This window comes from Sabethes cyaneus, chromosome 2 (assembly GCF_943734655.1).
Source record: "Sabethes cyaneus chromosome 2, idSabCyanKW18_F2, whole genome shotgun sequence".
Taxonomy (NCBI): Eukaryota; Metazoa; Arthropoda; class Insecta; order Diptera; family Culicidae; genus Sabethes; species Sabethes cyaneus.
The window spans coordinates 132085100-132112917 of record NC_071354.1 but is presented as its reverse complement, the minus strand read 5'-3'; the positions used below and the strand labels follow the sequence as shown (position 1 = coordinate 132112917).

General features: G+C 36.9%; 1 protein-coding gene across 1 annotated transcript; it reads left to right on the top strand.

Annotated features, from left to right (window-relative positions):
• The first annotated feature begins 873 nt into the window (after positions 1-873).
• Positions 874-14022, top strand: LOC128737394 (uncharacterized). Its single transcript, XM_053832021.1, has 5 exons — positions 874-1175; positions 10302-10588; positions 12567-12917; positions 12978-13245; positions 13305-14022. Exons 1-5 carry the CDS (start codon positions 1091-1093, stop codon positions 13613-13615), a joined length of 1302 nt encoding a protein of 433 aa, XP_053687996.1. The 5' UTR covers positions 874-1090; the 3' UTR covers positions 13616-14022.
• Positions 14023-27818: the final 13796 nt, after the last annotated feature.

Here is a 27818-nt window from a genome sequence, read left to right as displayed (position 1 = left end):
AGAATGCAAACACCCCGAATCGATTCGTCTTTCGCTTTATCGAGAAAAAAATATAAGAAATGACGCAAATTATTATTGTGTAAAAGGTACTATTCCCCCTTAAATCGAATTTAATGTTCAATATTCAATCGAATAGTTTTATGATATTATCGATATTATCAATATCGATTTTCAAGTATCGATACTCTGTAAGCGTCATTCGATATTAGCGGTCTCGTGTGCAACGAAGCGAGCTTCGAAAATTATGCTAAAACATATGTTTCATAGCGGTATCGTCAGTGTGTTGCTTGCTTACAAATACTATTTTATCTATATAGTTTTCGTTGAAGAAACTATGCTAAACACACTGAAAAGTTTTCGAATTTATGATTGTATCCGTATAACGAGAACATGGTTGTATCAATACGGGCAAGTTGTGAGGCAAACTGAAACCAACTAAATGCATTGGTACTGGAAAAAATTTAATTTAGGTAATGTCTCTAACTTGAATATACGATTTATATGGGATATCTAAGACGAACTATACTTAATCACTACATCACAAAATAAAGATGATTCAGTCCCTCCACTAGCTTAGAATGTATTGCTTTTACCATTAGAAAGTCACTCGAGCAGGCTATACCGTTTGTATCGTTCCGTTCTGTCTGCTTGTGGAGTTGATTCCGTATGTCTGTATTTCCAGCACAGCTGTCGTGGTGCGTTGCCGTTCGGTATATTGTTGGCCGAAGCGAGTGTTATGTTTGATTTGCTCTCGCATCTGAACCAAAAGCGATGATAGAGGTATATCTTACTCTTGGGTGAATGCATACGCAGTTTCAAAGTGGATCTATCTATGCTGTGTCCGCGTTGGTGTTCGCAGTGAAATCTTCCAGCCCAAAGACGTGTGCGCTTTGGTGGATTAGTTCCGTAGTCCCCACGCGTTGATAGTTTGTGATTTAGTGTTCTAAACAAAATAATTGCGAATGTGTTCTCGATATTAGAGATGTGGCTATATTGACTGTGCAGTCATAATTATCGGCATATGCCGTTTGAAATCGTTATCGGAGTTCAATATTCACTGTAATTTATTAGACTAGAGGGATAAAGTAAAATGGTGCTCTACAATTTAATGGTGGTTCATTGGTCTATTTTTACGCTTTTCACGCAGCTGGTGTTCTGCGCTTCTGCCTTTACAAGTAAGTTTTTCTGTATAACAGATCTATCCAGGATTAACTTGAAAAAATACATATGGTACACTCGTTTAATTTAACGCTTGCTATTAGAGAAAAATTGCTTCATGTATGATGGAATTAGTGTAGAAGTCATTCGTCGTACTTATGTCTATTAGATTTTACTAGCCTGTTTGGAATTGAACCAGCGGCTGTACTTTTTAAGAAAACTCGAAAAAGTGGAAGTGGGAAAACGGTGCTAACGGTAAAGAAGTCTTTCGAATGAGGTCATGTAACTTTGTTGCTCATGTAAAGCTGATAGTTTTAAAGAAAGACATCTGTTTCTTGTATCCTTCTTTTTGTGTGATAGTGTTAGTATAGATATAGATGCGGAAGCTAGGGAAATCCCGGCAAACTAATTTGGCACGAGTGTGCAAACCGCAAATGTAGAGCATGTATACAATATACGATATTTATTCCTAATTTTGAAAACGTTCACTTTCATCTTCTAGTTCTAAATCTTGGTAAAAAGTATTTATAACGAGAAATGTGGATTTTATAAGAGCAACACTCATTTATACAGTAGGATTTAGAGTTCGGCAATAAATACATGGCGTCCATGCTGCCAAAATCAAAACCGTGCCAAAATCGAGATCCCTTTTTGATTTGGAAAAATTGTATTAAAAATTGGCTTATTATTATTAATCAACGATTTTTTCTCGATTCCAAGAAGCCCGACAAGAGCTGTTCGACCGACGCAAGCAAGTTTTTTGACACCTTCCGGTAAGACGTAGTCCTACGTCAATGAAAATATTACCTTTCGAAACATGCTATAACTACGAACTTTTTTTCATGGCACATACCGACATCATTTCATCATTTTACGACATCATTTTTCGTCATTTAGAATTTGTATGATAATTGATTAATGTTAAAGTATATTTATGGAACTGAAACATTTTGTATTGCCAAAAACGAATATTTTTGTTGCCAAAGACAAAATTCCTCTGTATTTATTTTCGTAATTTTAACTGTACTGTCTCATAAAAGTGAAATTTTGAAAAATCTAGTACCGAACACTTCTAGAACTGATAACACCCATAACACCCACTGGTTTAGTATCCACGTCAACAGCGCAGCGATACGGGGTCTGCCTCGAAGTCTCGGCTTCTGTCAGAATCAATGTTAAATATTGTTTATATTGTTTCATGATTCATGCGCCTACGCCACACTCCTTCATCTAATATCGCAGGATCTTACATTTAGAAACGCCAAGAGCTCGTCGATCGCTCTTTTTCAATTTTCACGCTACGTGGCCGTACTTAGCATTATCGGGAGATTTAGCGTCTTATGGAGCGCGAGTTTTGTAGGGTGTTGCAGGTTACGGGACCTCAACTGGCTACATAATCCGTAGAAGTCCCTGTTGGCAGCCGCTATCCGCCTTTTGACTTAGGACTACGTCTTACGGCAATGTTTGGGATAGGGTGTCATTCCAAAAAATCAAAAAATGCGAGCGTCATGCAAAATAAAAGATTTTGAGCGCTAATAGCTTCTCGTCCCAACAGGTCGACGAAAAAACACTAAGTCAAGTTGCAAATGCGAAATGTAGTACATACCAAAGGTAAGCTTTTGCCTGGGGCGGACTGGGAGCCAAAGGGCCCACCGGGCCTTTGAGATTAGGGGCCCCAGTTTGCAATATTCTCATGATTGTAAATTAACACAAAAAACGACATCTACTCAAAAGCCATCAGCGTTACCATGACAGTAAATCGAATGAATATGGGTTCTATTTTGTAAGTCATGTCGTGCAACTCGACTCGACTCAGGCACTGTCGAGTGCCGAGTACGGGGATTTCGATGCACGATCGAAACAAAACAAACTCAGTCGTTATTAGGCCCGAGTCACCAGCTTGTAGCGTGTGCGTCATATTAGCGGCTCACGGTACTTTAGTTTGGACGCATTTTTCTACGACTTCGCTACTTTGAATTTTAATTTGTTCAGCCACCACCGCAGATGTTGTTCTATCGACAATATCCATTTCATTGGCAAAGCAGACGAACTAACTAGATTTGCTGAAGATTGTGCCTGTGTGTAGCTCCGCTCATAACATCCTGTAGCGGTATGTTGAACAGCCCAAATGAGGGACCATTTACGTTGATAAAGTCCCATGCGAGGTTGAAATGGCCATGAATTTACGGTCGATGGTATCATACCCAACTTTGAAATCAATGAAATAATTGTACGTCGAATTCTGTATTCATGGCCTTTTTGGAGAATCTGCCGCAGCGTGGATATTTGATTCTTTACTGACCGTCCTTCAGCAAACCCGGAAGAGCACTTTCCACATACTGATGAGTGCCACTGTGTATCTTTGCCACCAATGCAGCGTTTTCCTCATCTATCACCCAATTATATTTCTGCATATTTTGAGTTATAGGGTTAATGACATGCAAAATTGCAAGTATCAAATAAGCTGATTTTATAAATGTTAGGATGTCAACAGTTCAATATATATGAGTAGCTTACTGCGTCTACACGTCAGAACAGAGAAAAGAGTCGAGGGACCAGGATTCTTATTGCATAGTGTAGGCGATTCCCGTGCCGAGTTATAGCTATTCCTGAGATTCAACTCTTGGGTTCTACTATAAGAATCCTCCTTCTATAAGCAAGGTATTCTGTGCGAATCCTCTGCAGAATTTCTTTACACGATTCCAATGTGAGGAATCCCAGAGACTCTGCGCGAATCGTCCTGGTAGAGCTGCGGCAAAAAGAACCCACCGTCTAAAAACACCAGTACGAAGAGCACGTGCTCGCCAGTCCAGGTTCGCCAGCAACGACACACGAAGTTTCTCAAAACGGTCAGGTGCAAGAATTTTGCCATGCCTGTGATGTGCAATGATAGTGCTGGCAACCTGCTTACTGACAAAACAACGGTAGCAGCCAGGTGGAAGAGTATTTTCAGATGCTGTTGAACAGAAAAGTAAACACGAAGATCAGTAGCTACAGGGTAAGAATTTTGAGCGATGGCCAAACTGTGGAGCCACCAACACAGGAGGATGTTAATAGGGAAATCAGCTGAAAAACGGTAAGGTAAAGGATGGTATCCTGGCTGAACTTCTAAAAGCGGGGAGCGAGCAGCTGTACGAAACAATTCGCCGCTTCATTGCCAGGAACAGGATATGGGTGGAGAATAAATTTCGGAGGAGTGGTTGATTGGCCTCATTTCCCATTAAAAACGGACATCGACTCGTGAGTAAAAACTATCGAGGCATTACGTTGCTCAATTTTGCCTATGAGGTGCTCTCCCTACCCTGTGTTGTAGACTGAGACCGTTAGCGGAGTTCTTCGTCGGCGAGCACCAAGTTGGTTTTCATGAGGATATTTACCCTGCGTCTAGTAACTGACAAGCTCCGGGAGTACAACTTGCAGACTCATCATTTTTTATGGATTTAATGGCGGCATACAATTCAGTCAAATGAAATGAGCTGTGATAGTTAACGCTAGGACATGTTTTTCCCACAGAACTAGTTACGTTGATTCGTGTGACGCTGGATGAGTAAAAATTATGAGTCAATAGCGGATGAGACCTCACGTGCTTTTTGATTTTGCGGATGACGTCGATATCACCGAAGTCAAAAGTAGAGCAGGGAAAGAAGCCTTTAGGTCATTTAATTGGGGAATTGGGACTTACTATTAACACCGCCAAAACGAAGTACATGGCGTGGAAATATCCAAATGGTGTTGGTGCCGAAGAAGAACTGAATGGGGAACAATATGAAGTAGTGAATGAATTCATATATTTTGGTATGCTCGTGACATGTGACAACGATGTAAGTCGCAAAATAAAACGACTAATTGCAGTTGCGAATTGGCCTTTATGCAGGTATTACATTTTGTAGCTGAAGTCCCGTAGCTTGTAAATTCGCATAAAACTGACGCTCTAGAGAACACTAATCCTCTCGGTGGCCCTTTACGGACATGAATCATGGACGCTAAAAGAAGCTGATCGACGAATGCTTGGGGTTTTAGTGTAAAATTTGGCAAAATCCAAAATGGAGTGTAGCGCAGGCGCATGAACCACGAGCTGTATTAAGAATGCAAATATGCTGTTATAATGAAGATAGTACAGTGTGACAGTCTGCGCTGGGCTGGTCACGTGACTATAGTGCCCGACGAAAGAGTAGCCAAAATTATTTTAAGCAGAGAATCAAGAAGAGGCCGTAGACTTCGGAGTAGACATCGCACTGATAGGTGTGCGCTATCGAAGATTATGCATGTTCAGCTGCTGTTTGAGGGGTTTGAAGAAAGGTAGCCCAGGATTGAGTACTGGAGGACCATAATTCATTCGGCGCAGGATCGATAACGGACCGTCGCCACTGAAGTAAACTAAGTATAGAGCTTAAGCCGACAGTTCAATGTTTTTATGAGTAGTAAAATGACTGCGGATGAAATACTAACTCTACTTTTATATACTCAGAATTGAACCTGGTAATATTTTCGGAGCTTGGACCACAACAGCTCAACTTAACCGTTATGTTTTCGGCTGGGTACTTGGGTACCTTTTGAGACTTTATAGCCTCGAAAAACAAGGTTTACGACAACTCAGCCAGCTAAAACTCGTAGAATGCTCCTAACTAGTGGGAATAAACCATTTGTCATCAACAGATTGCCTGTAGCAGCAGGGGGGGGGGGGGTCGAAGGGGGGGCCTTCGAATTTTTTTACACCATAAGTGTTCGGATGGGTACCCGGGTACCCACCGAAATGAAATGCTTCTAACTTTATCAATTCTTGACCGATTTTTAATCTTGAACCGTCAAAAGATTGGAAAATTTACCGTCAAAAGATTGGAAAATCTATTTTTAGAGCATGAGACTTACCAAGCCTGGGACCACGTCTGGTTCCCGTAAATCCGGATCTCCGGGACCATGTTCCGGATCCAAAACAAATGTGTACAATTGTCAATAAAACCACACAATATTGGTATCAAAATTCATGAAATCACTCCTGGAGTTGATGTTTATCCATTTTGAGTCCATTTAACGAGTTGTCTTCGGAATGGCCATTCCGGAGCAGGTTCCTGTGGGGTAGAGACCAGTAACATGTTTGTATAGAAACCCTAGCAATATGTACATCAAAATTCGTGAAATCACTCCAGGAGTCGAGGTCTATCCATTTTGAGATCATTTGATAAGCTGTCCCCGGAATGGCCACTTCGTAGCAGATTCCCATGGGGCCCTGAGGCCACTAACATGTTTGGGTAGAAATCCTAGCAATATGTATGTCAAAATTCATGAAATCCCTCCAGGAATTGATTTTTGTCCATTTAAGTCGATTTGACGAGTTGTCCTAGGAATGGCGCATGGCAGACTACTGACAAGGCAGGATAAAACGAGATCAGAGGCAATGGCTCTATTATTCGCACACTTTAATAATAAATTCAAATTTGGGTTTGAATGGAAATATCTCCGCAGCCATAACGCATTTTAGCAAAATGAGAGAAAACCCGTTTAAAAGTACTAGCTTGTACGAGCAACGCTTGCACGTAAAACATGCGTGGCCATATTCTCCATAGAATCTTCTTCAGAGTTAAATATGTCTTTCTCTCTATGGAGTAACATTGACTCTTTTTCTAAAATTTTGCCTGAACAAACAACAAAAAATATGTTCACGAAAATTTATTTTTGTGTTCTGACAGACGCAAAGAATGAAAATGAAAACAGTTTCGCGAACATAATTATTATTATTAATTGCTAGAAAGTTGAAGTCCCACCATTACTTATTTCATCCCAATTCGGAGTCATCAGAATTCTTTCCGTATCCGTTATCCAGTTTATGCGATATTTGGCCGGTTGTTTATTTTTGATCAAAAGTTTGTCTGTCGATTATTTTATTGCTATTGTTCCTCTCACAATTTTAACAAAAAAACGAGATTCGCTCGTTTTCAGTCTTCGTTGCTTTTCTCTGTTACATCTCGCACACGGAATACACCGAAAAGTGCTACCAAAAATACACCTTTGACAAACAAAGCGACTGCGGACTAATGAATGTGATGCAAATGCCAATCCGATTACACTAGAAGGTATGTTGCCTACGATGATACATCAATTTTTGAAAACGAAACAGGTTATCGGTAGGTACAAACTAAAATTAGGGATGCCAACAGCAAAATTGACTCCGTTAAAACTGAACTGATGGATGCATTGAAGTTGGCGAATGTGCAATAAAATTCCAGCACCATGACGTTACACCGGATTTGCTCCGTTCAAGGGCGAACGGTATGTGACAGAAAATCCGGATCCGGCAAAACTGAAATGTGTGCATCGTAAGCGGAATTCCCTACAAAAACGGGTAAAAAATTGCGCACACCGCTAGAGGCAATCGAAAGACACCTACTAGTGAACGACGATCACTCTTATATCGCACACTAGAATTATGAAATCTGGCTGCAAATTGGACAACGATAGCCTATGTTGTGAAATGTCCGCTGAAGGCTGATCGTCGTAACGAGAATCTCTTTATTGAAGCGTGTAAGCTTGAGTCACGAACATTCCCAGAGCGGTGCTCTATTACCCGGGGTGATCATTTGTCTTTGTACTGACACTTGTAATAATGTTAACGGGAAATTGGCAATTTCCCAATCATTAACTTTTCATCGGAGAGGCCAATTTCGAAAGCAGTTTTTAGGCTCAAAAGCGGGTTTCTGTTTACAGAAATGTATTCACTGCATTCTTCTTGCTAATCTGAACACAGAAAATACATTTTCATGAACAGAGTTTTTGTTTCAAACCAAAAACAACTGCTTTTAAAATTTGCAGAATCGACGACGACTAATTTCACCTGAATTATGTATAACATATCTTGGACTCTAAGTGGAAGGCAAGAATATCTATGTTCTTCAAAGAAACCTGTTACTCTAGAAATAATGAATAAACTCATTTTAGTGGATACCTGTCGATCCGCTCGGTCTGTTTACTATGAAGCTTTGAAGAAATCCTACACTAAGGCCTAAATTGCTTTTTTAATGGCCTTAAATCTTGGCTAAATTTGAAGATAAGCAATCGCTAGTTTCGCAGCCTCTGGTTACAGCGTTACATATATATATATATCTGTCTATTTATCTATATAAAAATAAAATGCTGTTCGTGTGTCCGTTTGTGTGTTTTTCCTAATTTAAAATGAAAATAGCTTATTACGTTTGTCTTATGAACGCTACAGATTTGATAACTTCGAGAAAAATATGAGTATTTATAAGTTCTAAAAGCATTCTCAAGAGCTTTAAAGAAAACCAAAATAAAAAACCTTATGTTATAAAAACTGTATCGCATAGAATACATTTATTCTATCATAAAAAACATAGACTGGGCATTTCTACCCTCAACAAAATTGTTTGTATTAAGAGTTTCTAATGCAGTTTGCTTTTCGCAAGATGAGACAAGTTGAAAACACCATCAGTACTAATGATACAAGCTGATTTTGATTTTAAAAATCGTTATTGATTGTCAGTGGTCATTTATTTCTAGATTTATTCATGTATCTATATATTTTCAAATATCTGTATACACGAAAACACACGAGAAAGATTGCTTCACCCTTCTAGTTGGATTGCATCATCATTATTTACTAAACGCAGTTAGGCAGTATCTAAATAAAATATTATGAGTTATATTTTTGAGTTCTTTTTGAATGCTTCGATACAACGTACAGTTTGAAAATCGAAATTAAATATCACCCAACGATAAGACGTAGTCCTACGTCAAAATGCTTTTATTAAAAGCTGTTCGTTGTGAATAAAATAATAATGTATTTGGAAACATCTTGAATGTTATTATTCCAATATCTCACTCTTTATTACTACGGTTTACGGCATTAGTGAGTGCAAATTTATTTTTAGTTTCGAATATTCAACAAAAATAATTATTACCTTTTGAAAATGCAGCATTCTAAATATAATACATAACAAATACATAACTAATCTCAGTCAACAACCTTACAATGACCTGCCTTGTAAGGGGTGTTTCCCGTTAATACGATCTGATAAACAAGATGATTTCATCACGGTAGTTGGTGATCGTTCCAGAATTTCCAAGGTGCCAATGCAATACAGCGAGGCGTGGCAAAGCAAGGCAGTAGGTATAGTTAAAATGCGTGTGTGTTTCCGAACGTGACTAACCGAATGTGACATGTTTGTGCTAGTGTATGCACTTGAAAGGTTGTTATCGGCATTACTAAAGGAACACGATCACAATATCTATGCAGAATTTTATTCCTAAAAATTTTATGTGGTCGTTGTTTTTGCTGTATTTCTTTGACAAGTGAGAAACCTAGTATAAAGTTCTAGTAATAACTAACAAACGTTTATTTTTCTCAATATTTACCATGTTTCCTAACTCTGGGCGCTCTGTGCTTAGTGTTTCTGTAGTTAATATTGTCGATTGGCTTGCTTTTCCGCATAACAGTGAATTCGGTTTTGTTTTCCGATCAGTTCGCAAATCTTTTCCGGATCAAAACCTTATCTATTGCCAGTGCAACGTGTTGTAGCGTTACACCAGTTTTACAGTATCTAATATATGCCAAACTGGTATTAAACAGTTTTCAACTATGTGTATATAATAGTTTATTGAACCCACAATAGATTCAATAGATTTCTGTTACAAATTAATCAATTAGGAAGTTACGTACACATCTAGTAACAAATTAAGTCGGTATATTTTTTTATGGTTAACCGAATGTAAGGATGTATAGTATCACGTAATAAATTCGCTATTCACTAATAAAATTACAATGTGAAAAATTTATAATTCCCTGTATTCAAATCACAGGCTTCTGGTGCTATACTGGGAATATATCTATTGCATAGACAATGATCAAATTGGCGCAAGTCTCGTGTGATTGATATAGCACCGAAAGCGTTTGGCGCAGGCCTACGTGTATTTAAACGGTTTATTAAATTGACTGGGGTCAACTGCTATGATCTTTACCAACGTATTCCAACTATATGCGTAGGCCTAGCCCGGTCAATTTGGACGTCTTTAATGTCCACGTGATGATACCTTCAGCACTTAATAAGCCTATAATCAATTAAATAAAAATACAGTTATTATATGTTAAATTTAGTAATGTATCTATTCATTTTATCTTGCTTTTATTTTAGCTCCAAACTTGAACTCCGTTGAGTCGATCTGTGATGATGACGGTGTCCAGTACGTGCATGAAACGGGTATTGAGTCAAGCGTGGTAATGAATCTCTACCCAGATCAAAATAAGCCATTCTGTAAGCGCCAGTTTCACGCACCAGAATCACACAGTTTCTACGTACGCCTGCAGAAGATCCATACGCAATCTAGTGGCAGTCGGAAAATTTCTCAACACAACGGCATGTCCAAAAAGTTTGGCAGTAAAAAAGTTAGCAACACCAGCGGTTCGTGTTCACTAAGTATAGTAAGTATCTGTATTGTCATTATCACTTAAATATGCGACTAGTTTTTAAATTAACGTGTATCATTGTGGGTAGTACTAATTTATGGCTTTGCGTTTATTTTGTCGGGACAATAGACCGTATGAATAAAACAGTTTGCTTTGCTTTTCCCGTGTAAATCTTATGGGAGCGTTTGCTCTAACTCTTTTATTCATACGGCCTAATGCTTCAACAATAAACTTTAAAAGGACGAATTGTAAATCAGACAATCATAGGCGAAATCGGCAACCGGTTTTCAACCGGTTTATTTCATCAGCATGATCAAATTCAGGTTCTATGCTCAATATTGCTTTTGTTGGTTGATCATCCGACATTCTTGCTACGTGACTTTCCCACTGTAGTCGACCGTGTTTTGCTCGCTTTACAATATCCGCATCTGTATTCACTTGGTATATCTCATGATTCGTGCGCCTGATGCCAAGAAAACATCGTATGATCTTACAGTTAAAACACCTAGAGCTCGTCGGCACTCTCCTTTGACGTCCATACCTCATGGTCGTAGAGTACCAAAGGTAGAATTAATGTTTTATAGAGCGCGTGTTTTGTAGCTGAAGTTACAGGTTACGGGACTTCCATAGAAGACCTTATTTACAGGTGCTATGGGTCTTTTCACTTAACGGCTAATGTCGTTGTCGCACGTAATTAACGTATCAAGGTAGACTGATTATGATGGTACTGTTTCTCTGCACGCCTGTCCTTCGATTAGTATCTTCCAATGCAATGTGGAACAGCCCGACAATCCGGTAGCCTAACGTTATACATTAATTGTTAAATTTTATCGTTACAATAAACGATCTCGCTGATCCGATATCTATCTTTGAGCCATGAAGAGTTGTATTGGCCAAATAAATTTTGTTGGAAAATCATGTAATAATCCGCTACAATTAATTTTGCTTAACTGATTCATACCCCTTGTCTAAAGTTGGTGCGTCAACAAATTGTCCGTTATCCTCCAGAACTCAACTCATTATCCTGTTTCCGTAGACTGTTTCACTTTGTTCACTATTCAACAGCACATTGAAATGTTGTTTTTACCGCTTGGACGCTTGCGACATTTCCAATAAACATTTTTGTTTAACAGTAGGTTATTAGACTATTGAATAGCTAATAACCGTAGAAGAAGCGCTTGATAAGCTATTATACAGCAAACATGTTTCGGGGGTTTTGTCACCTAGATCCCAGGGCTGACGTTATCCCACGATGGAGTCTCTTTGCGCAGCTATACCAGGTCCGTATCTCTCTCTACTCTGGCGTATCACAGTTGCTGCCAACATAGAAATAGTTTACGGTTATATTACTGAAAAATCATTGAGCATTATATTTTGACGGACATAATTTAAAACAAAAATGTATAACCCGAAAGTCTAACTTGGATTACAAGACTTCACTATTAATTATTTCAAAATATCAGAGACATTATCAAATGTGGTTTTAATTGATTTTACGCAAAAATCATTACAATCTTTAATTGTAATGACTAGTATTTTCCAATATGAGTGTTTGTGATAACGTTAGTTTTAAGGAGACAAAGATGAAACTTTTCGGTCTGCTTATTCTGTCAGATACCCATTTTGTCTCCCACTATCATGATTCAGTAGTGTAGGTACCAAGCTGGTGAAGCCTGCAAGTCGGAAGCGATCAACACATGAATCCAAACTATAATAAGGCTTTTATTACACTTTTATAAGAGTTTTTATGATCAAGCAAAGCAAAGCAAAACCTAGGTGCTATACTCCGTTTTCGAAACTCAATTTTCTGTTTTTATTCAACAGACGTCGCAGTTAGTGTACCAGATGTTAGTGTACAGGACAATTGCGGGGCTAGGGTTCGGTCAAGATTGGTCAGAAATACCATTGTAAGAGTGTAATATAACTTACATTGTTATTTGAGGAGGTTGGATCAATGTTGCAATATATATACTAAACGAATAATTTCTTGCAGTCTCACTCGTTAAATGGCGAAGTGCTGCCTCCATGGCGGCTAGATCCTTGTGAATTGGAAGTGTCAAGCCCAGGTGAGGAACCGATGCGACTTCTCCAGGGTCGACTAAACATAGTGTGGAACCATCTTGGTAATCGGCCAAGCTATCGATTATTGATCACAGTTATCGGCAATGGTCCACCATGCCTGGAAAAGGGTAAACATTCCTGTTTTGAAGTGGATGACGTTCCATTGCTTTGCATCTCCAACGATCTACTGTGCGACGGAGTTCGACATTGTCCTTCGCCAGCGAATGCTTTTAACGACGAGGACAGTGAAATGTGTGCCAAGCTGAAGGAAGAACAGCTTGCGGTAAGATTCGGCGAGCTTCACTTGGTAAAATCAATTAATTTAATACATGCATAATTACAGGAAAATCCCGTACAAATGGTGTTTAGAAAGTACATACAAACTACATTTAAGTCATTTTTCTACGCTGACTCCACTGAAGAACCACTCAGGGACGACACTACTCTACCGGAAGTGGTGAAACAGATAGAAATTATAGAAAACCAAACTAAGAATCCTACCAAACAACATAAAAGTACCTTGAATGGGTTATCCAAATATGGTCCATGGGGATATTTATTCCTAGGAATGCTGTTATGTGGTGGAGCATTGCTAATTTGTGGCTTATGGGGTAAGACAAACTAGATAATGCCAAATAACTGAATATTTCACACAATCTTTTCTCTCCAGAATGCTGTTGTCGAACGCAAAAGCCTGAAGCTCCTGATGTCTCTGACCAGGGAGATCAATCCGTCTATCAAGAGTCTGTTCTTAACAATTCCAATCTGAATTCTACGAGCGGAACAGCACAAACATTGCCTCCTTATGAAGACTTGGATCCTCCTCCTGCGTATAGCGTTTTGTTTCCTAACCAAAAATTCCCTGAAAGTTTGCCGTCATTGACGCGAATATCAGAAGCTCGGATGCAAAGTAGTGTCAACAACGATACTGTACCTTCTAGTAGCAGCGCAGTTCATATACAAACGCAAACCGGCCAATGACACTTTCTCTGATGAACAAAGGAGTGTACCAATTCGAAAAAGGCTGATTTTACTATTTATTATTGATAAAAAAATTATATTGGCGAGTAACTAGCTTTAGAACAGTTTTTTTATGACAGGTTGTGTCAAGATTTGAACAGATATTTGAACCAACATCGTAGTATCATCGAATCATGAAATTTCGATTCCGTAATTGATCACAATAGGGTTCAGAAAAAAATACTCATTCGTTTCGAAGTGAAGGAGACATTCCATCGCGTTTGATTCGTTGCAAACCAGTTCGCAGTAAATATGTATAGATAGAATACATCTGGTTTGAAATCGCTAGTTCTCGCAGAGAAGCATTTTACAGCTAAATATTATGTGATATTAAATTATTTATTTTCTTGGACAATTGAAGAACGAAGTCATAGCTAATAAAATAGATCTACATGCAACTATTTTCTTTTATTATATTTAGTAGTCCAAGAGGTACAGACACATCTCTTTCAAGGCCGTCTTACAACAAGGCCGTGTTACAAGATAAGTTCTCACCCACCCGCGAGTATAGAATGAATTTACAAAAATTCACGAACAGCATATCGCCCTCAAACCGATCATGCTTCGAACGAGGGGCAAGACACTGCAGAAAATATATTACTTTTCCCTGTGGAAATATTTTCTCAACCTTAATATATTTACCGTTCCCACCCTAATGTAATCTAAAGCCCTACAAAGATATACATTTACGGGGCTTTAATAGAGCCTAATATATTAATATATGATAATATTATGAAGTGTCTTACCCTTCGGTATCGAACCATTCTAGTTTACTGTTGCTTTGCCATCAATTCATGAGCTTTGTATTTTTTTGTACGCTCAAAGTCTTAGATACTTTTAACAATGGAATGAGTACGAAACATTGAGTTATGTAGCAAACGACCGTGCTGATTGACCTGGATTTCGGCGAAAGCTCCTCTCACTCGCGCCTAATCGCCCCCTTTATCCTTACTGTGGGTGCTGGTCATTTTGGTTTATTGTATTTTCAAGTATTCGTTTCCTTCTATTGTTTCTTTGTGCGAATTATAAATCTTTCGTTAACATCAATATATTTCAGCTTGCGCAAAATTTCGCATGCCCGGAAGTTTGGCATTTCTTAAGTTTGGCAAATACGAGGCTCTCATACCTCTCAGATCGAACATGTCTTATTTGACGGTCCACAATTTCCACAATTTGATCAACTGCGACAGAGAGCAAAGTGACGTCCCGGCTGAACTTTTAAAATCGACGAGCGAGCGGCTGTACAAAGCAATCCATCGGATCATTGTAAGGATATGGGAGGAAGAACAAAAGGAGTTTAGTGAAGTTCTTCGTCGACGAGTATTCAGCTGGTTTTCGTGGGGGTTGCTCCACAATCTTGCGTGAGTTACTAGACAATTTCCGGGAGGACAACTTGCATATTCATCATCTGTTTGTGTACTTGAAGGCGACGTACGATTCAGTCAAATGAAATGCGCCGTGGCAGATAATGCTAGAACATGGTTTTCCGACGAAACTAGTTACGCTGATTCGTGCGGTGCCCAGTGGGTCAAAATACCGGGTGAAACCTCAACTGCTTTCATGACGTTGGATAGACGGAAGTAAAGGGATGTACTCTCTAAGCTGTTGTTCAACATTGCGCTAGGTAGGTATTATAAGATGAGCGGCGATCGAAATGCGGGGCAGTCGGCAGAACATTTGAGGCGGTGGAAGATCAGTGCACCAGACTAAAACGCGAAGCAGAGAAGATTGGATTGAAGTTAAATAGGTCTAAAACGAAGTATATGCCGGCGGGCGGGACCGAACGCGACAGGGCCCGCTTGGGCAGTACCGTGGGGATAATCGACGGGGATGAGTTTAAGGTAGTCGACGAGTTCGTATACCTTGGCTCACTGGCAACAGAGGACAACAATATCAGCCGGTAAAAGGCCTATTATCAGCGGACGTCGGGCCTACTGCGGACTTCACAAACACTTGCGGTCGAACAATCTGAGCCCCCGTGCAAAGTGCACACTGTACAAAACACTAATTAGACCGGTTGTCCTCTACGGGCACGAAACGTAGACACTGCTGGAAAAGGATCTATGAGCTCTAGGAGTATTTGAACGGCAGGTACTACGAACCATTTTTGGCGGAGAGCAAGAGAACGGTGTGTGGGGGCGAAGGGTAGGTGGGATACGTTGGGTAGGACATGTTGCTAAAATGCCGGATAACTATCCTGCAAAAATGGCTTTCGCATCGAATCCGGTAGGAACAAGACGAAGAGGGGCACAGCGAGCGAGATCGACCGAAATAGATGGAGAAATTATACTGCGCAGGCCTTGCCGTAAGACGTTAGGTCAATTAAGTAAGTAAGTTGGAAGGTACAATAACCGCTTAGCTGGTTTGCTGGTTTTCAAAAGAATTGAAGAACGGCAGTCCACGGCCGATAGTACAGGAGGAGCATGATTCTTTTGGCGCAGGATCGATAACGGATCGTCGCCGTTAAAGTAAATAAGTATGTCAGCGAATAGAATATCTTTTCGAATTTCAATCATCCTCAATTCTATTCCCTTTGACGGTGCCGCAGTTCTACATCTACAGTTATTTTCAAATTCACATGAAGCCAATCACTAGATAGTACATTATGTCTTATTATTGTCGGGAAATGTTTGTTTGAGGGAAAGTGATATTCAACTTTCAAGTAAATTAACTCAATTAATTTTGCCTCAAGTCTAGTGCTTTCTACTATTCTCTGTTTTCATCTCTTTGTCAAAATATGCACAGCACGTTGTGTGGAAATGGGTTAACTCTACAGTGTGTATTACATTTTTATTCCGTCTATGTACCGTATTCTGATATCATCTTATTTATATGGTACGTTAAACAACGTTTCATTACTGCTGGGTTTCTGTTTAGTGGTATGGTAAAGTTGATCACTGATATTTGCGTTTCATCATTTTATTGTTTAGATATCTTTTTTTTGCTGATTTAATGATCATAAATAAAAATTGTCCTATGTAAGATGCAAATGCTGCAGTTTCTTATGTAAATCTGAGTCACGATCATTTTTGATAATAAAATATATTATGAAACTAAACTGGTGTTAATACTACTGTTTTAAACAAGTATTGATTTTTAGATGAATTATTAATATGTAATTGTTTTTTTTTTTCTAGTTATAAATAGTTTCACTAAAATGACGTGTACGTAACATATAACACTTATACTTTCTCAGCGAAATAGAAAATATGAAAAGCACTGCGCAAAATAAATGTCTTTTTTGGTGCGTTTGTTTTTAAGAACAAAGTGTTGACTTTGAAGTTGTTTTTAATTTAATTATGTATAAATCTTTTTGTGATAAAACAACAATTCATATTTTTAGTTTTTTTACGTCGTTGAAAGACAAGTGCCATCGTTTTCTGATATATTTTTTTATAAAATTTCATTCCTCTTTTCGTGAAAAATGTTTAGTGCCAATTGGAACTATAAGTGCTGATAAAACAACATGTTCACTATACAATCAGTATTTGTTAGATTTACGAGTGCCAATCTACTTCTGTGCTTTGTTTAAACTATGTTTCATATTGTAACTCAAGGGTAGCTGTTCACATTGTTCTAGTCAGTATATATTATTAGGTCATTTTCCATGCTTGTTTCGGTCGTTTTTGTGTAATAGATGTTTGATGAAATTCCGTCAATAATCAGACTAATTTCTCATTTTTCTATGCAAGGGACACGCTACAAATCAGATATATATATATTTCAATTGCCAAAAAATGTCATTTGAACATTCTAAAATAGGAAAATAATTGATCACTTTTGCATTTAGTTGTATCATGCATTGTAGCGTAACTGTAAATAAAATACAGTTTTTCATATTAGAGTTTCATATTAAAGTAAATTAAATTTGGGGTAATTCAAGAAAACATTTTAAGGACTTTTATTCAATATATGTTGTTTTTAATGTTAGATAATCGATAATAATTTTTCAATAAGGACCACAACATGGCAACACATATAGGTACATGGACTTATTTTACACGTTTCGTTTATCAATTACAGTAACATAAGAGCCAAATCATCGTTCAAATTAGTTTCATGTCGTAAGCTTTACTTTATTTTTGAATATGTAATCTGTCTCATGTCTTAGATAAAACTCAAATAATTCGTAAAGTATTTTTTGTGATCAAAGTGCAATGTTTTATTAATAGAAAATAGACTAATAATAGACATTGCAATGTGTGATGCAAACAATAATTTATAAGTAAACCATGCACTTGCTTGCCACATTACCGTGCTGTTGCAAGGGAAATTTTGCTTATGTCAAATTTAGGCAAAGTCATATACTTGATAAATCTTCTGCCGGTCGATATGCGGAAGTTAAGTGGCTATAAAAAATTGCAACCAAATGGGATGATTATTATATTACCAATAATAATGAATTGCAGTACTGAAGACTCGAATGAAGTCGAATATTTATACATTAAGAAATGAATACGGCCTAACCACCAAAGAAACAAAATTAGTAAGTATTTTAAACGGCCGACTGGAAACAAAGCTTACTTGTTTTGTTTACAATTGTAGTAATACCGTTTTCATATGTTAACGTGTGATTGATATGTTCGTAATTATGTTTGCGCGTTTTGAATAAGTAAACTTGGCATGGCGTGAAGTAGTTTATACAGGCTAAAGTACTTTTAGTCGCAAATATGTGCCGACAACGAAAGTTTGTAAAGCTCGATATCAAAACACGTAACGCATCACTTGCTATTGGTCAATGCGAAAGTGCCGTTTAAAACAATTCCGCAAATATTTAACCCTCAATAACCCTTCGAGTGAGAAAGAATAAAAAAATTAAAAATAGGATATATGTGGCAAATCAGCAAATCAGAACCAAAATACTAAATGTAAATAATTAAAACATTAATTACGATTTTTTCATATTTTGAATATCTATGTTTTTTTGCCTGGAAAAAATAAAAAAAAAATTTGGCCTTTTTGTTATTGTTAATATTGCATCATTAATACATCTACGGGGCCATTGAGGGTTAAAACACTTTTGGATATCTTTAGTAAATCATCATTAGTATTATGTTCATAAGATTCGGGCATCTTTCTCGTGTTTTTATATAAATAATCTATGTATAAAACTTTCCATTCGCAAATATTATACTAACATGACATTTGCAACGCACTAATGGTGTGTAACACATTATCGGAACAGTGCAAGTTAGTGATTCTTTCGACTGCTTCTAACAGTATAGTAAGTAACTAGAACTTAAGATAGCCAACACTGTTACACCGTATGTTTCTGTTAGCAGTGTGTGTTTAACATTAAGGATTCGAACGCCTGAGGAGATTTGCGATAAAGTTGCATGTTCATTAGTTGTTTAGTTTCAATTAAGTTGAAGTATTTTTTTAAGCTCTTCAAGTTAGTGGTAATATTATTCGTGATATCTAGACATCAACAACGTTTTCTACAAATGCTGATATTTTCTGACATGGTGATTGCTAATTCGATTTACTATTGTAGAACTAAAAGTTCATCATACAGCTAGGACCGCAGCTAATAAAACTGAAATTTATAAAACTTTTTATATCGGTCACATTCTATCTTTATTGATTGAGATGCTCTTGCAAGTAAAACCAACCAAACTTTTTTAGTTGAAATGACACATGATTGAAATAAATAACAATATTATCACATTATCACTGATGGTCATTGCCTGGGTTAAAACCACTCTAATAAAAAAAAATTATCACTATCACTCAATCAGGCACTCAATCAATCAAATCATTTGTCAGATGAGGGTTAGGCTAAACTATAACAAACTGTGGTTTAGAGGAAAGCCTAATTTACATTTTGATCAAACTCGAGTTCTGAAGTGACATCACGTGAGGTTACTTGCCGAAAATGCGTTGAAACTATGGGTATATACAAACATAATTTGTACAAACTAAACCGTACATAAACCGAACGAATCAACCTACTGTAGGTTGAAACTACTTCTGGATTCCATGCTAAAGTGCTAAAACTGGCTAAGTGCTCATCATATACTGTGCGAATGCACGGCATTATTCAATAAAAGGCGCAAATTTCTTGATAAAGGACTGTTGGAGCCTTCGGAAATATGGGCTAGTTCTCCTCAGAAAGTAATACAATTTATTCTCAACATATTACCGTGTTGGGATGATGCCTTCAATTAAAATAACAATTACTAAACAACATAGTAGCTGTTCATAAGTAAAGGCATACAGCAAAAGAGGACACACCACAATAGATCAAAGAACTGGTCGCAGTGGTCCAAGGTCCCCAACAAGGAAAAAAAACTGGCTAAGGTACACCGGCGCAAGCTGAAATGCGGGATAAGTTGAAACTGAAGTTTTCTCAAAGCCTTGCCTGGAACAGTCCAATGAGGGTGAAAAATATTAAAAATAGGGGAAAATGAGGAAAATGGGGCATTTCCCGATGATAAACAGGAAAGGGGTCGGCACCACGCGATTCTCCGGAAAATTTTCTTAGAAACACGTATATTTTATTAACCTGCAGGTCGTATCTTGATTGCATCCGTTTTTTCTCTCATTTTTGCCCATAGTGCACCGGTTCAAAAATATTAGTTCAAATTTGCAATAAACGGTTTATTTCAAACAACTGTTATTCTTAGTTATTTTTTATCGATAGTTATTAGACTAAGCCAGAGGTGGGCACAATTCCGCTAATCCGCTAACAGCTAATTAGCTCAGCTAACATTTTTGTTAGCGGTTAGCGTTTTTGTTAGCTTCCGCTAAATTAGTGTACCACTAAATAAACCGCTTACTTTTGTTTAGCAGAAAGAAAATTGTTGATGAATATGAAAATTTTCTTTCAATTTTGCATTGAGCTACTTATTATCTATCAAAATTATTGCAGATTTGGGTCGAAGGAACTCAAAATTTCGTAATTTTTTTTTTTCGTGGGCATGGACTTATGAAATAAATCAATATTTAAATAATTGTAGGTCACCAATATTCTCAGAAAACATCAAGAGAAATTTATCGATTTGTTCACTTCACTTATTTCACAAATTCATAGGTCTTGAACCAAGCACAATTGAAAAAAATATGAAAATATTATTAATATTTCGCAGCGCTCCAGCAAAATTATTATCTGGAAAACAGTTTTCACAAAATTTTCTAAGACAGCGTAACTTAGAAAAACTCTATCTTATGAAAAATTTCCAAAATGTTTTTTCTTGTTTCTTGATAATATACAAATGTACCTGTGTATATTCACTGACAAATGTGTATTTGTTAGTGATGAAAATTTTACGATAGTAACTGTAGATCGATGACCAAAAAGGTCATATTCCTAAAATATACACATACAACTTTAAAAATTTGTATCACAGGAACCAAATATACAGTAAAGCAAATATTTTTAAACGAAAATCTAAATAAAATTTTTGAGCCGGATCCGGATAAAATATTTATTATTTGGAAAAATCTTTTACAAAATTGTCCACAGTGATGGAAAACTCCAAAGAAAAATCGAAAAAAAAACATAGCCTGTGTCATGGAAATAGTTTTTTTCCCATTTTCAATGTGGTAATGTTCTTTAAAAGATTTTTTCAGGAACGCCTGTAATTTTTTCCATGGAAATATTACATGTTTTTTTTTTCAGAAATATTCTTTATCTTAGACCTTTACAACGAGGATTGCCCAAAAAGGCGCTTGTCAAAGTATTGCCAAATTTGCGTGCTAACCAATCTGGCGGTTAGCGTTAGCTTCCGCTAAATTTTTGGTTACTTTAGTGGTTAGCAGTTATCGAAGCTAACGTTTTGAATTTGCGGATTAGCTGCTAGCGAAGCTAAAATTTCGGTTAGCGGTGCCCACCTCTGGACTAAGCTAATAAATAACATCAGCAAATTTGAAAATAATTATTTTACTTCTTTATTAGAGAACTTTAAAGTCGCGCTAAACACATTTCAAATAGCCCCAAAGACCTAAATTTAGGTGTTTTTGTTTTGAACTGTTTTGACTTCATGTTTACTCAACATACCTAGTTTTAGGCTTCTCTTCTTAATTTGTCTCTACAACTACATACTCAAAATTGAAGCTTCATTGAGTAAACTCAAAATATGATACTGTTTTCCTTTGAGTAGTAGTAGTAATAGTAGTAGTAGTAGCAGTGGTAGTAATAGTAGTAGTAGTAATAGAGGAAGCTCAACACAAAACATCCTCAATTAAAAAATGAAAAACATATTTAAATGTGCTTTTTTACGATTTACAGAGGTAAATAAAACAAATTCGTAGAAATTTGTGTGACTTTATTTGACGAATGAAAAACGCGGTAGTCGAGAGATTTGTTTTCAGAACGTATTGGAAACGAATCGCTTTCCACATTTTTCACACATTCATAAACTTTTTTTCATTTCCTTTTTTAGGGTGTTACGATCAAAATTTGGAGGCATTTTTTCAAAACAATCTGAACACCCCTCATTTTGCACGTTAACGTTCCATTTTCATTTTGACATTTATTCTTCAGTTATGAAAACAGAGTCTAAATTCGCGCGTCGTGATAATTTGAACTACTCGCATGTCGAGTTTTATTTATTTATTTATTTATTTATTTATTTATTTATTCATTTTAATTTCAACCGACACGTGGTCTGAATGAAATAGGCTGGGAAAAGCCACCTAGAGTTGCACAAACTATGCATTCTCTAGGTGGCGCAAAAACCCAACATCAGGAGTTAGCGAAATAGTTAAAAGCGGTCGAATTAACTATCGCCAACGTAATAAAAGTGTTCGGAAAATAGTCAGGTCGACAGCCAGAAAACCTGGGTCGTGGCCAATAGTCATAGCAGTACAACAAGCTAGACTGTCGACTTATATTAAGGTTGTGTCTGTAAATCGCATTAGTAAACAAAACTAGACCGGTAAAAACACAAACAGGCAAGCTGCGCACGACGCTTCTGACGAATTTCAGAGATGGACGAGGAAACCGACGTCAAGACAAACTTTATTTAGCTTCCCGGGCAGGGGTTCTACACAGCATCCGGAAGCGGAAAGATGGCAGACATTTTCTGGCATATGAAAGTGTCGAAGTCACTAAGATATATTTGATTTCGCAAGTTATGATTATGATGGCTCTGCTTTGGCCGGATTTGACAGCCTGCCATTGCGGAACAAAGGCCATGGAAGGATACGTCCAATCGAGATTTGTTGAGTCACCGTTAAGCGGAACATGAAGAAAAAGGAGAAACTGGTGTTCTGCGGTTAACAGGGTGGATGAAAAGTAAATCCGGAAGTTCAGCTGAACATTTGCTGACCTCAAATGCGTACTAAATGTTTAGACATCATTTGTTGAGATTTGAAATAGAACGCGCTATCATTTTCACATCGAGTAGCCATCGAGGGGCTCTATAGGTTACAGGGTTGCCGAGTCTGCCTTGACAAGCGATTGGCCGGGGTTAGAAACGTAATAGAATCAGGCCATTAGCTATTAAGTGACCTTAGCATGGATTTATTCTCAGGCCCCTCTATATATTTCCGCCCTACTGAGCTCTGCTTTACCGACTATGAAGCTTCTAGGCAGGGCTAGTTATTAAGAATAGTACTTGCTCGAGGTGCGAAATCCCGAGCAGGAGCGAAGAGCAAAATGATATCAAAATGTGCTATGAAAATCGAATAACTCGTATCAAAAATTGGTCTTGTTTTGGCTGACATAGTTGGTTAAATAACAAAAATTAATATCAAAATTTTGCTCCTTTAAGGCCAAAAGAATAACTACTTGTGTTATTTAAATAACAAAGCAATAACATGACTGTATTCAGAGTTTAGAATAACATATTTTAGTATTATTAAGGTATTGAATAACAAATGCAGTGGCATATGAGATATTAAAAAATCATTTTATAATATATTTTTAATCTAAAACCTCTTTAATTAATAAAAAAAAAATATAAAATATATATCGAATCATTTTAAGGTCAAAATAAGATACGATAACAAAATCATTAAACTCATCTTACAACCACTGTTTAAAATATCTACTCAATAACAAAACGTGTTATCATCTATTCAATAACAAAATATTGCATTATAACACAGTTTGATATTGTTTTTATATTATTTTGCTCTTCGCTCCTGCTCGGGTCCAAAGGCAAATCATAATTAGTCTCGGCAATTCCTGGCGGCTCTAGAGAGTGAGGTTTGTTGAAAAGTAGTAAAAAGGTATGAAAGGAAAGAAAAGATGAAGACAACGACACTTAATAAGCAGTTCGCCGATAATAAGTAGTTCGCCCACTCTATAGTGATATTGCCAAAAGAACGAAGTGCGGAATACACCACCTGGACGATATTACAATAGATCAAAATATTAGACGCAGTGAAAAAAGCCTATTCAATGCTCGGTTTCTAATTTTAAACATAGAAAAACATAGATTTTAAGAACACGTCATGATCAATATGATAAGTACAGTTCATTTTCATATAGCAATTATGTTTTGCTGAACGTTTGTTGATATATAGCGGATCGATAAATGAAATGATAAGTAGCAGGTAATTATAACAGCACTGGAAACACTGACTAAATGGCGAAAGCCAGCAATTTGAAGTATTCATTCATCTTTCCACTTTTAAAATTACACCAAAAACAATAACGATTCGTGAATAGAGTATGAAAGGTAAGTGAAGGCAACTTTTGCATGTGGTTATGAATAATCTAGGACAGGACGTGCCACCTGTTTTCTTATTCTTCTTTTCATTATGGCCGCCATCCCTATTGAAAATGCATTATACACTCTTCGTCGCTGTTTTCAGAATTACTTCGTTTGCCGTACATCACCTCCGTAATGTGACGCAGATTGTGCGAGCAAAATCATATTTCGCATTTCATTTTGAAAATACAAATTCGCTCATTACCAATACTAGCACCGAACTGCGCAAGACAAAAAAAAACGAAATTCGGAAATAATTACACATCTTTCTATTCTCACTAATAAGTTTCAGCAACGCTGAAAGACTTACCCTGTTATAACGGGTGGCAACTAAAATTTTGGAATTTTTTCGCGGCCCTTTGGCTCAACAACAAACGAGCTCAGAGAGAAATGAGAGTATGTATGTGTTAGCTCTCTCTCTCTCCTCTTTTTGTTAAGATTTTTTGTTTTGTTTATGCTTGCCCAGTTTTGCTGAAAATGGCGTCGAAACAAGAAGCATTTCGGGAGCGCGTTGTACACTTCTACGAACTGCAACAGAAATCTCGGCAAAAAGTGTACGGTACAACATTTAAAAAACAAATACGTTGCGGTTTCGACTCTTTACCATCTCCTAAGATACCCAACAACTATTCACAAGCAAGGTAATGGAAGACCAGCCAAAATTATGGACGCAGAAGGGCATCGTTCTCTTTCTCGTTTCTTCAACAACAAGCCCTCTGGTTTGGCTATCAATTAAGATGCACCAGACGAATGTTCGAAGAAAATTTGGATCCCGTTTCTACAAAGTCATCATACAGATGGACAATACGTGTTTGGCTGCATAGAGCATCATCGCATTACGCCAAAAAAACACAATCATTCCTGAATACCCATTTGATCCTATTTTTACACAAAAACAACGACGCTAAAAATCTGTCTCAGTGCGCCCAATCGAAGATTTCTTCGGGATTTTGAGTTCCTTGGTGTACAAAAATAACTGGAGAGCCACGAATTGCAAACAGTTGATGGGTAGAATCAAGAGATGCATTCGCAAAGTTGACATGACGGCTGTACAACGCTCCTGTTTCGACGTCAAACGAAAGCTTCGCCGAACAGCCGATTACGGACCGTTTTCAAATGTACACTAATTTTTTCCAACAATGGATAATGTATCTTTAATTTCGGTAAATCAGATCTTCTTCATGTATCTTTGTCTTTTTTTGACAGCTTGAGAAAAAAATCCAAAATTTTGGTTGCCACCCGTTACATTCCAACAAACGCACATAAGAAGGGCTTCATATAAAGTAGCGGCCAAAATTGCCGAATGTAAAATTTCACATTTTAGCACATGGTTAAATGCGGTTTTGTAGTAAATTGTCTATATTTTTATGATTCGAGAATAAAATTTTGGTAGAAAAAGAATATCATGTAGTAATAAGTCGTCAAAGTTGCCCATTTCAAAAGTTTGAAAAATAAGTCATTTTAAAAAAGTCCAAAAATTAAATAGTTATCGCGGATGTAAATATTATTGTTATGTATCAAATTAAAACTGATATCTTAGCCTATTAAAAAATGAAATGAAAACAAATTTGAACTCAATGAGGTGCGCCATAGGCTACTTATAATAAAAATGAAGTTATCAAAAACTTTAATCAAAAAAACAACTCTTGTCGCCTTTTGTCGTCGCAGTTTCTTACGGTGCGTCTGAAAGCTCAAAGTATGTTGTATCAAAACATGAATTAAAAGTTTGCTATAATTTGACGTTTTTCAAAAAAAATAATTATTTTAAAATTGTCATATTTTTAGCAAGTCTTTAAAATTTTAAGTACTCTTTCAATAAATTTGATTATCTTTGTTACTAAATTTATTTAGTACCTGAAGAGAGTTTTAATGAGAAAATGGGAGAAAGAAAAATTTATTTTTGTCAAGCAAATATTTATATCGGAAATCTTTGATCATTTTTCCCCAAATCACCCTAAATATGAGTTTTTATAAGTTTAAATCATTTATTTTGTAACAAATACAATCTAGAATCAATTTGAAACTAAAAAATAATTTTGACCAAAAATAGCAATCTTCCGACTATTGTGAAACGGTTGCATGCGAGTTTCAACCAATCAGAAATTAGATCATTTTTCTATCAACACTGCGGTTACATTGTGGCACGTCCTGTCCTAGTGAAAAATCCGTAAATTTTGTACAGTACGCCTGTTGATTATTTTCAAAACAAAGCCTAGGGTACATTCCGTTTCGGGATGCAAACTTTCACGCTTTGTTTAGAATAATTCGTAGTACGGAAATGCACTTAGAAAACTTGCCTTTTTCTTCAACTAACACTATTCAAATGAATAGACAAGAATGGTTGCAACTAACTAATTTAATATGTGTCATTTCACCTTAATTCTGTGCGAATTATTTAACAATCGACATTTTTCGATATTAGCTACAACCGATGGAATTAACCATGTTTCTTACATTGATATTTCTATTGATAAATGCAGTGTTGCCAACATTTTAAGTTTCTGAATTTGAAATCGACAACGTAGTTAATTTCAAATCGCGTTTTTGCGCTGGACGTTCCTATATGAGAATTTACTAATGAGGAAATGCGAATCAACTGGCACAGACGAACGGACATAACACTTACTGTTTCGCATTGCACGCTGTAATAATTATTTCAAATTATCGGTAGAGTGGAAAAATAGTTTATGGTCAAGAAGTTTGGACAATTACTCATGTTTTCGAAAATTTTCCAGCAACAACCGTTAGCGATAACGTGCGAAACGTGCTGCTGGCGCCACAGATGCTGATAGCGATAACGTGACTGTACGAAAATTATGAACTCTTTAAGTTTTCAACAAAGGTTTTAAAAGGGTAGCGTAAAATCTAGCAAAACTGAATAGGTTGTGCGCCAATTTTGTCCTTAGAGAAATAAATAAGCTATATGGTAAATTCGTAGCTATATCGAAGAATGTCGATTCAGTAATTTGGTATATTTTTGCCATTTGCGATGGAATGTTATTTCTTTTTATGTTTCATATTGTATCCTATATGTCAATACTTTGATAGAAATCATTCTTATCACATGAATGAACGAATTTCAATGTGCGTCAGACAGTCAGCAAAATCGTTCGTTTAAAATAAGGGCTTTCTACATACACTTTTGTACGCAACTGAAGTAATTCGCTGTAAAAATCAACCGAATAGCTCTAGTATCTCTACTGCTGTGCAAGGCGTCAATTTATATCTTAAGTTGCTTTACCAATCCAAGACCGCATGTTCTCTTCGATTGTGACCATTTTCAAAAGTCTGACACAGTCTTGTAGAGAAAATGAGGTTTGGAAGTCAATTCCTATAGTTTGCGAAATTATCTCAGCCGAAACAGCAACTGGTTATTTCTTGATGGTGAGTGACTTGAATTGGTAAATTGTCAATCAAGCAGTTGAAATAATCAGCAGCTGTTAATGGCATGTAACATACGAACAATTCACGTTCGCACTATTCAGAATTTAACGCCAACATGA

Excerpts from the sequence above, each read along its gene's own strand:
- LOC128737394 (XM_053832021.1), top strand. The coding sequence starts at position 1,091 with ATGGTGCTCTACAATTTAATGGTGGTTCATTGGTCTATTTTTACGCTT. Across the intron at positions 1,176-10,301 it reads CTGCGCTTCTGCCTTTACAA|CTCCAAACTTGAACTCCGTT; the intron begins GTAAGTTTTTCT and ends CTTTTATTTTAG. Across the intron at positions 13,246-13,304 it reads GCTAATTTGTGGCTTATGGG|AATGCTGTTGTCGAACGCAA; the intron begins GTAAGACAAACT and ends TTTTCTCTCCAG.